General features: G+C 53.5%; 1 protein-coding gene across 1 annotated transcript; it reads left to right on the top strand.

Annotated features, from left to right (window-relative positions):
* Positions 1–223: 223 nt before the first annotated feature.
* LOC127201696 (keratin, type II cytoskeletal 72) lies at positions 224–10,349 on the top strand. The gene is made up of 9 exons (XM_051160386.1): positions 224–692; positions 2,034–2,248; positions 5,293–5,353; positions 5,742–5,837; positions 6,358–6,522; positions 7,056–7,181; positions 8,562–8,782; positions 9,377–9,411; positions 10,120–10,349. Exons 1-9 carry the CDS (start codon positions 231–233, stop codon positions 10,308–10,310), a joined length of 1,572 nt encoding a protein of 523 aa, XP_051016343.1. The 5' UTR covers positions 224–230; the 3' UTR covers positions 10,311–10,349.
* The last annotated feature ends 225 nt before the right edge of the window (positions 10,350–10,574 follow it).

The raw sequence follows: 10,574 nt of genomic DNA, 5'->3' as shown, positions 1-10,574 counted from the left end.
AAAGTGGAAGAGACATAAATCTTTGCAAATGAATGGTAATTTCCTAAATGAAGGACCCAAGAGGTCTCCCTCCCTCCACCACCACCCCTCGGACCGCTCCGGGCCCTAGTGACTCCGTCCTGCCAGGCCAAGCGGGACTATTTAAGGGGCGAGCAGGAGTGCAGCTGCATCTGTGCCCCAAGGCCTGCCTGCTTGCCTGCCTCCCTGCGGTCCTCGCCCCGCCGCCAGCCATGAGCCGCCAGCTGACCCTCTATCCAGGTGCCGCGGAGCGCCTGGGCTTCAGCGGATGCTCCGCGGTCCTCTCAGGCCGGCTCAGCGGCAGCCACGCCTCCGTCCGGGCCGGGGTCAAGGGCGCAGCGTTCGGCAGCAGGAGCCTGTTCTGCCTCGGGGGCGGCCGGCGGCTGGCGTTGAGTTCTGCGGGACGGAGCGGCGGCGGCTTCGGGCTAGGCCACGGAGGGGCGAGCCACGGTGGGCGTCCCGGGGGTTTCGTGGGCACCGTCTTCGGCAGCGCGGGGCTGGGTCCCACGTGCCCATCTGTGTGCCCACCCGGTGGCATCCCCCAGGTCATCGTCAACAAAAGCCTCCTGGCTCCTCTCAATGTGGAGCTGGACCCTGAGATCCAGAAGGTGTGCTCACAGGAGCGGGAGCAGATCAAGGCTCTGAACAACAAGTTCGCCTCCTTCATCGATAAGGTGGGTCCCTAGGCACCTGCTAGCGCGCCACATGGAATGGGAACCTGGCGAGCTTCTTTTCCGCATCTGTCAAGGGGATTCAGCGATGTACCTCAAACCCAGCTAGGAGTCACTGGGACCAAGGGCTCAGTGTGCTTAGAACAAGTGCCTGACACTCACCCGCTTAAGGGGAACCTCATCCTTCATTGTGGGACAAGGCTTTGGGATGGATGGAGCTGAAGGCCGCAGCTTAAGGGCTTTCCATGTTGTAGACCAGAAGACAAGGACCCCTCATTCGGAACAGGGGCGCTAGAGGGACAAAGGCACAGAAGTAAAAGGTGGTTTTCCAGAAGAGAGGAGAGAAAAGTGCCAGAAAAATTCAAGGCAAGCTTAGGGACATTTGCAGGGAAGGCATACATACCAAGGTGTTCAGCAGTCGGTGAACTGGAAGGCGTCTTCGGTGTGTCAGTGGCAGGGACCCCAGTGAAACAGAGAAGGACAAGACGTGGGGTTTTCTCACTTAGACCCACGAGGCCTTGACCATAAGGATGTTGGGGCCATAACAGCAGCAGCCGGCATTGATGGAGACATGGCTGCCTTCCTGGGCTGCCCCAGTGCCTCTTACCAACTCCAGGCCTCTGGTGCTACTATTCTGGCTTTTATATGAAGGCCTGGAATAATGAGAAATAAGCCCACGTTGATAGACCAGTCAGTGTGTTGTTCTCTGCTTAGCTCTGCTCTACTCAAGTATGTTTCCTTCACTCAGAGGCAGATAGGAGAGGAAGGCTGGTGAGCTGCAGGGGGCCAGGAGTGGGAGGAGTCCTGAAATATGTGAGAACTGACTTCGAACAAACTGAATAGCATCTAATAACCAATATTATCTACCCAATAGTATCTAACAGCCAACAGCATCTAAGCTCCAAGAGAAAGAGAGCACTGCCCCCAGATTGCTCAAATCCCTCCTCACTCTCCAGTTCTGACCCGATCACATGGCAACTTACAAGAGAGATGCCACCGTTGTTCAAGCTTGGCTCGTGCATTTCTTTAGACTATGTCTTCTTCCCTTGAACTCCCAGATTCCATGTGACCCTCAAATAATCCTTCATTTCCTTCTGTCCCACTCTCAAGAGGCAATAACACGGGGGAACTGTGGGTGATGACAGCCTTTGGCTTCCAAGTGGCTGTGGGTCTGGGTTCCAGGTGGCTGTGGGTCTGGGTTCCAGGTGGCTGTGGGTTTGGGTTCCAGGTGGCTGTGGTTTTGGGTTCCAGGTGGCTGTGGGGTTGAGTTCCAGGTGGCTATGCATTTGGGTTCCAGGTGGCTGTGGGGGTTGAGTTCCAGGTGGCTGTGTGTTTGGGTTCCAGGTCCGCTTCCTGGAGCAGCAGAACCAGGTGCTGGAGACCAAGTGGGAGCTGCTGCAGCAGCTGGACCAGAGCAACTGCAGGAGGAGCCTGGAGCCCATCCACGAGAGCTACATTAGCAATCTGCAGAAGCAGCTGGAGATCCTGTCTGGGGACAGAGTGAGGCTGGACTCCGAGCTGAGGAACATGCGGGAAGTGGTGGAGGACTGCAAGAAGAGGTGAGTGGGAGGCACCCTGGAGGACACTGGCTGCAGTTGGCTCCATGTCAAGCTGGCACCTGTGCCTTAGTGCCGTTGTTGAGACCTCTGATTTTTCCCTCATATCTCTCAGAAGAGACACCTAGATGGGGAGGGGTTGGGAAGATGGTAGGTCTACCCAGAATGCTCCTCTCAGTTGCCCAGGAAATCTGTTCAGTTTCTAGTCCTGGAAATGGCAGGCAGAGAGCACTGCCTGAAACTCGTGTATTTAGTCCAAATGGCTTTGCGGTTTCTCGTAAGCAAGGTTTTCTGTGGCAGTTCGCCATAAGAGAGGTACTTCACCAACTCTGGAACAAAATTTAAAACTAAGCAAAATAAAATTTAAAGCTTGGGAGCTGGGCGTGGTGGGGCATGCTTGTAATCTCAGCACCTGGGAGGCAGAGGCAGGAGGATCTATGTGAGTTCGAGGCCAGCCTGGTCTACAAAGTGAGTCCAGGACTGGGGGAAGAAATCCCACCTCTAAGGAGAGAGTGCCTTTGAGACTAGGTTGAGAGTGAGGGAGGGACTGGAACCTGACATTTGGAAAGTTTCCTTCTAGGGACCAAGTTTATAGGGACAGGTGCTGGCCACCACCATTCCAAGGAGTGGAGACGGTCAGAGTTGGCATAGTCCTCTTGGTCCACATCTGAAGGCCTGGCCACCCATGTTCTACAGTTCCCACTGCCAGAAGCTTGGCCTGAGCTAGGCATAGAGACCCTAACGGAGATGCTGTTGTCATGGCCACAGAAAGACTATGGGTACAGGCTTAAAGAAACATGTTTAAACAGTTGCAGCGAGAACAGGAGAACTGAGATCAGTGGAACTCAGATGGGGCTGAGTGAGCATTGTGTGCAGGTCCAGGGTGAACCTCATAGGGCAAAGATCCCTGAACTGCACACTAAGTGGCTTCAGGGGAGCCCTTCAGTCAGTCCCCTGGTGCCATAGCACTGGTACTGAGCCTGTGATACCTGACGCTGCCCGCCGCCGGCTGGCTCAACACCTGGAAGAGCTTCTGAGAGGAAAATCACAAACAGTAGTGGTAGTGTGCCGGTGGCTCAAAGTTCAGCACGGAGCATGTGTTGTAACCTTGGCCAAGAACACTATTTTTTTTTTTTCTTTGCCTCACATACAAAATCAGGACAACAGACCAGACCTCAGAGAATAACAGAAACTTAGAGCTGGGCATGGTGGCACACACCTCTAATTCCACCCCTGGGGAGGCAGCAGTAGGAAGATCTCTGTGAGGCCATACTGGTCTACACAGTGAGTTCAAGGACAGCTAGGAGCACACAGTGAGACCTTGTCAAAAAAAAAAAAAAAAAAAAAAAGAAAGAAAGAAAGAAAGAAAGACAGACAAAGCTGTTATAGGAAATAAGAAAACAATGAAACATTTAGCATGTTTTTGGCATGCTGCAGTGAGAAAAAAAATACTACTGCTCACATTTATTACGGTTATTCAAAATTATCACCTGTAAGCAGGTGCAGATGTGTAATGAATGTGCCGCCTTAGAAGTAAATAATGAAAAACCATCTGTAACTATCGTCATGGCTTCTGACCGTCATCTTGGCCAAACATTTTCTATGTATCTTAGGAAATAAAAATATATAAAACACTAAAATCTAATCAGTCTGGCAGCTAACATACACTTTAATCTTTCTTTTTAAAAAAGATTTATTTATTATTATGTATACAGTGCTCTGCCTGCACGTACACCCGCAGGCCAGAAGAGGGCATCAGATCACATTCTAGATGGTTGTGAGCCACCATGTGGTTGCTGGGAATTGAACTTAGGACCTTTGGAAGAGCAGTCAGTGCTCTTAACCTCTGAGCCATCTCTCCAGCCCCATGCTTTAATTTTTATCATGGGACAGCAGATATTAAATATTTATAAGATCAGGCAAAGACTGGAGTAAGGATGGACATTTTATCACATAAGGCTGTCTGAAAGCTTTCAGTTAGCTGCTGAAGCAGAAAAAATATGTTCTGGTATTCTATGTGGTCTATTCTGTTGTCCTGATCTTGAATGTGGTGTGTGTGTGTGTGTGTGTGTGTGTGTGTGTGTGTGTGTGTGTGTGTGTGTGTGTGTGTGTGTGTGTGTGTTTGGCCAAGATCACAAAGCTAACTTATAGTGAAGATGAAATTAACATTCAGCTACACACAAAATCTGGGATAAATCATATGAGCAGAAAAACAGGGCAGTGTCAGGAACCCTCCCAGGCATATTTACTTTATTTTTTGTTTCTTTAGTGATGCTAGGGACCAAGCCCAGTGTCCTCTATATTCTAGGTGAATGCTCCACCTCTGCGCTACAGCCCCAGCCCCCGCTTACCTTCAATAACTCACTGCCCTAACTCACAGAGATTCTGTTTCACTCATACTGTCGGGGTGGAGGGGCTGTCAGTGACGTACATTAGGGACGCATAAAGACCTGAAAAGTGTTGCTTATGTTTAAGCATACGGGGGAACTATTCCCTAGCATTAGACTCCCCCTTTAATGCAGTAAAGTGTGCATAACAAAATTTTACCATTTTGAGCTCCATAAACAAACAGTCAATAACACTCCTTTGCCAATCTACAGTGTTGCCACACGGAACACTCCCGGTCTCATGCAAACACCCCCCAAGACCTTGCTTCACCTGAAATGGAAGTCTGGCATAAAATAGCTTCCAAGTGACAGTAGAGCATCTGTTCGGTGCCCTGGGCCATCACATCACATCAGTGGAGTGGGGGCTGGGGGGGACCCCTTCTGATGTAACACAGAGGAGGCCACTTTTGAAAGGGCAGTGCAGTGGATCCCGCATGTCCCCATCACAATGCTGTTTCAGGCAAGTCACCTTTGGGCAGACTGTATCTAGATAAAGGATCTAGGGGAAAAATGCTCTTTGAAGCAGCGTTCCTCCTCGGGGAGGCTGTGTGCCCTGGGATGGGCACTGGGCACCTGGGATGAAGAGGTGACGCCTTAGTACGTGCAGTGGAAGTCTGCAGAACTGAACCGTCCCAGTGGCAGCACTGTGTTCTCTGACAGGTACGAGGTGGAGATTAACAGGCGCACCGCCGCCGAGAACGAGTTTGTGGTCCTGAAGAAGGTAAGAGTGGGTGCGGTTGGGGTACCAAGGAGGTTAGTGCTCCCAACCATCTGTCACAGCGATGTGCATAGGGTGAGGGGAGGATCCCTCGGGCCACTCACTTCCTTGGGATTCTGACTTCTCGGGGGGGGGGGGGTGCTTCTGCTCAACCCCTCCCCTGGGATGCACACTGGTTCTAGAACCTGCAAACTTAGCATTCACCCTTTGACCCAGGGTATTTCTGATGCGGCCATTGCACTCATGCAGATTAGCGTCTGCCTAGGGACTGGGCCATTCTTGAAGCATGGGGTGAAGGGAATGAGTAATTAAGAGGCTTCCACCTCAAGTGGCAAGGAGGGGCAGGGTGGGCAGGGGAGGGAGGGCAGGCTTACCATCGCATGTGCCCCAGGATGTGGACGCCGCCTACACGAACAAGGTGGAGCTCCAGGCCAAGGTGGATGCCCTGACAGACGACATCAACTTCTTCAAGGCTCTCTATGAAGGGGTAAGGACTTGGTCAGCCTCTCTCCAGAGCTGTTACTAAGGGCTGGAAGGAAAAAGCCTTTTGTTCGGGTGCGGCTGACATGCACAGAAGTCACACTGAGGGCTGGGCGTGGGGATGGACTTTGGGGAGACCGTGATGGAGACTCTATCATGATGTCCGCCCTCCAGGCATGGCATGAGAAACAACATGCGAAGGAGCTTTTGGGGAGCAGAGGGTGGTGTGCGAACAGCCTGCCTAAGCCTCCAGGGGATGTCTCTGGAGAGAGGAGGTTTGGGAAGGGAAAGCTGGCGGGTGACTCTCTTGAGGCACCTGGAGTCTTGACATGACTAGTGTTCCTGGCTTTGGAGCCAGGTAGGAGGGATCCGAGTACAGCGGAGAGCAAACATGGTGCCATCGCTTGGGACCGAAGTTCGAGACTCAGTCCCAGATGAGGAAGGGCAGAGATTTGCTCAGGGAGGGTCAGGAGAAGCGGTGTCCTCACGGGGCCCCTAACAGGTTCCGTTCCTCCACTGACCACCAGGAGACTGCTCAGATGCAGTCGCACATCAGCGATACGTCCGTGGTGCTGTCCATGGACAACAACCGGCAGCTGGACCTGGACAGCATCCTCCATGAGGTTCGAGCCCAGTATGAGGAGATCGCCGTGAAGAGCAAGGCGGAGGCTGAGAACATGTACCAGTGTAAGGTGAGCCTGGTGTGATGTGCAGAGGGCTCCGGGCACAGCCACTGTGCGTGTACGCACACACAGACTGTGTGTATGTGTGTGTGTGCGCGCGCACGTGTGTGCACATGTGGGCCTGAATGTGTGCATGGACTTAGTTGAGAGTCTTTTTGTTTTGGGATTGAACCTCAAAGAGATGCCTCCCCGTGGTCCAGGGATGTCAGCCTTAGCATTCCTTAGGGACAAAAATGATTTAACCCTTCCCTTACCATGGCTCTGACATCTGAGGACGTGCCAGCCACAACCCTCATAGATGTGTGAGTAATCCGCACCCCACTTTGTGCTGAGCACCCCACTTTGTGCTAAGCATTTCACCTCATGCTGAGCACCCGACTTTATACTGAGCACCTCATCCCGTGCTGAGCCCCCACCTCATGCTGAGCACACCACCCAGTACTGAGCACCCCACTTCATACTGAGCACCCCACCCCGTGCTGAGCGCTCCTAAGCGGGTAAGTCCTTAACCACCATGCTGCTCTCTTCTGATCCGATCACAGATCCAGGAGCTGCAGGCCACAGCGGGCCAGCACGGGGACGACCTCAAGCTCACTAAGTCCGAGATCACAGAGATCAACAGGCTGATCCAGAGGATCCACTCGGAGATAGGGAACATGAAGAAGCAGGTGGGCGCCATGCAGCGGGGCGGGGCCGTGAGCAGGCTCGCTCAGCGCCAACCAGGGTCAGAGGCGGCTTGTCCCAGCATGAAAGGCAGAGGGAGAGCAGAAGGTACTGCCTAGCGGAAGCAACAGGCAAGGGTGGCTGGGAACCAATTGAGGGCACCTCAGGCAGGGCAGGAGGCCTGGGAAGCCATTTCCAGGTTTCACCACTGATGGAAGAGGTGAGACCAGCGGCCAGCTTTAGATGGAACAGGCAAGCACCAGCCTGGCTGAGGGCTTCCTCATGGTGCTGCAGGGCGGGAGCTATTCCCAGCATGCGTCTCTCTGGGAGCATTCTACCAGAAACTCACTGGTGCCATACCTGTGATTCTAAAGCCATCAAGAGACCACGGGTTTTCTGGAAGTGAGTGGTATTACCGAAGGTGACTTTTAGATCAGGATGCCAGTGTGTTCTGGCTCTCAGGGAAGATGCCTCTGCGGGGAACATGTTATTCTGAGACTCCCAGCCGAGGGGCTTGTCAATGCTTTACATCTCTTCCGCCAAAGAAGCAACCCACCATCACACCTGCAACCCACCCGTCACACCTGAGCCTCTCAGTGTTTGTGATGTTTGGAAGAGGGCTCGGATCTCAGTCTTTCCAATGGCAACCATTTGGCACTCCCAAGTCTACCCTGTGTGACTCGGTCAGCCAAAGAGCAGGGGACAACTGGCCAAATTCATGTCCCTCTCCTGCATGACTAGGCCTCCTTGGTCCTGAGTTTCAGCCATGAACTTCCATGGTCAGGCAGCTGGGTCATGAGAGTCTCCTGCAGGCTCTGGTCCCCTTTGCCCCCAAAAAAGCCTGCCAGCCACACAAATGCACCTTTGAAACCCTATCTTGGCCCTGAGTATGATTCTCTGAGGGATGGGTGGGGTGGACTGAAGGCACGGGGGACTTAGGAGACAGATATTCCATTAAGAAGAACTTACTAGCTGACATCTCCCCCTTCCCTCGGGTTTATGGGCCCTCCCCGAGACAGCCTGCGCTGCTGGGTAGAACTGCCGAACTCTTGCCACAGGAGGACTTCCATGCCAGGCTGTCTTTAGCATCTGGCAGCTGATGGCTTCTAATCAAGTGGGCAGGGCCGGGGCACATACCCAGGTGGCCTGTGTTCTCTATGTGCTGCCTCTCTCCTCTCAGGTGAGGAGGTCTACCTTTAGAGGCCGAGGCATGAGCAGGGTGGTGGCGGTGGAAGAGGGGGTGAGGCGGATGGTGCCTGGAGTCAGGGGAAGGACAGATTCACTTCCAGTGATGTCCAAGCTGGACCCAAAGCATTTGTTACCAGTCACCACCAGGAGAGGAGGGCTGAGCAGGATTTCAGACCCAAAGTCTGCTTGTCCCTCAGTGCTCCAACCTGGAGACGGCCATCGCGGACGCCGAGCAGCGAGGTGACTGTGCCCTCAAGGATGCCCGGGCCAAGCTGGACCAGCTGGAGGGAGCCCTGCAGCAGGCCAAGGAGGAGCTGGCCAGGATGCTGTGTGATCACCAGGAGCTGATGAATGTCAAGCTGGCCCTGGACATGGAGATCGCCACCTACAGGAAGCTGCTGGAGGGCGAGGAGAGCAGGTGCCAGCAGCATCCTTGTCTGGGGGAGTTTTCTCTCTGTTTCAACAGGAAGGCCAAAGACAGTGTGGCTCTGTTCGGGTTCTACTGACATGAAACCACACAACAAATGTGATTGTGGTAGGGAAGGCATAAGTTAGACAGCAGAAAGGACCGGCTTGTAAAATCCCTTAAAGGGCCCTGGGAGAGTCGGTGCCACCTCTATTAGAGAGCATCCCGTAGAGCTTCAGGGTTCTCAGAGGGGAGAGAGGCAAGATAGCCAGAGCCATGCAAGTTCAAGGTCACTGTGGAAAGGGTGGAGGCTCAGCGAGGACGTGGCATCATTCTTTCTGTCACCTGGAGAGTAACAGGGTACTTCTGTGTAGCAGGTGGTTCCAGGAGCCTACAGCAGAGTTGTTCCGGAAAGGGAAGGAGGGAGGCTGGGGTGGGGGTGGGGCTGATGGGAAAGACTTAATCTTGGAGTGGACATGGGGGGTGGGAGGTGGTGGGGGAGTGGGGGAGTGGGAGGGTGGGGGGGTGAGGGGGCAGGGGTGGGGGTGGGGGGAGGGCGGGATTGGTTGTTCATGGTTGACTCGCCTGTTCTCTCTCTCTCTGTAGGATGGCTGGTGAATACCCAAATTCTGTGAGCATTTGTAAGTACCCACATGTCTTGGTCTGTGCTTGGTTATCCTATCAGGAGTCTAAGTAGCTCTGTCCAGGCCACAGAGAAGAAGTTGGGATCACAGGGAGAGTGGGAGTGAGGAGGGAGTTAAGGACAGAAAGAGGGTCTGGCTTCAGTGACCAAGGGAAGCAATGGCTGGAGGATAATAATTTGTTGACATGTGACAGAAAAGTAGCCCAGTGGTTCCCAGCAGCTCACACGGCAGCAGGAGCATCCTGCGGAGGCCAGGGCAGTGTGGCTGCTCCCACAGCTTCCCTGTGAGGTGTTCAAAGCTCTACATTGACATACAGACCCAAATCCCGTGGGAAAAGAGGTTGAACGGTTAAGTGAAGCCACAGACATGAGTGGTGTCAACAAAGATGTCTTAGTTAACTGAGAGAAAGGGGAAGAGAGAGGGAGAGACAGACAGACAGACAGACAGACAGACAGACAGAGGCAGAGAGAGAGACAAACAGACAGAGACAGACAGACAGACAGAGAGAAATAGACAGAGAGACAGACAGACAGAGAGAGAGAGAGAGAGAGACAGAGAGAGAGACAGACAGACAGACAGACAGACACACACACATACACACACACAGACACACACACACACAGACAGAGAGGAACAAGAACAAGTTAACAGAGTGGCCATAGTACCCACGGCAGAGACTGACTGGGGCTGGGTCCCCTCTCCCAGCTGTCATTAGCAGTACCAGTGCAGTACCAGGAGGTGCTGGCTTCAGCGTGGGCTTTGGTGCCTCCAGTGGTTACAACTACAGACCTCTGGCTCTGGAGGTGAAGACCAAGGGCAGCTGTGGCAGCGAGCTCAAGGATCCCTCTGCCAAAGCCTCAGGCAGCAGCTGTGTAACCAAGAAGGCATCCGGATGACAGACAGGTGGTGGTGGTGCTGTGAGCAGGAGGCCGTGGGCCCCGTCTCCTCCTGATTTCTTTCCTCCGGTCCCTTTCCAAGCCAGGCAGTGTTTTCTCTATCTTCGGAATCCGAACTGACTTCCCAGCCCTGTTTTCCTCAGTGCAGGGAACAGTCTGGTGCAGGAAGTCCTGTCAGTCAGTCCTGTGTTCTCTCAGGGATCTCTCTCCCACTCACTTGAAGCACAGACCAAGCTATTTCCCTGAGGCCACTGCCAGCCCCTC

This window comes from Acomys russatus, chromosome 17 (assembly GCF_903995435.1).
Source record: "Acomys russatus chromosome 17, mAcoRus1.1, whole genome shotgun sequence".
Lineage (NCBI taxonomy): Eukaryota > Metazoa > Chordata > Mammalia > Rodentia > Muridae > Acomys > Acomys russatus.
This window is presented reverse-complemented; position numbering and strand designations above follow the sequence as displayed.

What these genes read in the sequence shown, in the direction of transcription:
- LOC127201696 (XM_051160386.1), top strand. Translation starts at nt 231, where the DNA reads ATGAGCCGCCAGCTGACCCTCTATCCAGGTGCCGCGGAGCGCCTGGGC. An exon ending in TCGCCTCCTTCATCGATAAG is followed by an intron (nt 693 to 2,033) that starts GTGGGTCCCTAG and finishes TTTGGGTTCCAG; the next exon opens with GTCCGCTTCCTGGAGCAGCA. An exon ending in TAGGGAACATGAAGAAGCAG is followed by an intron (nt 7,182 to 8,561) that starts GTGGGCGCCATG and finishes CTTGTCCCTCAG; the next exon opens with TGCTCCAACCTGGAGACGGC.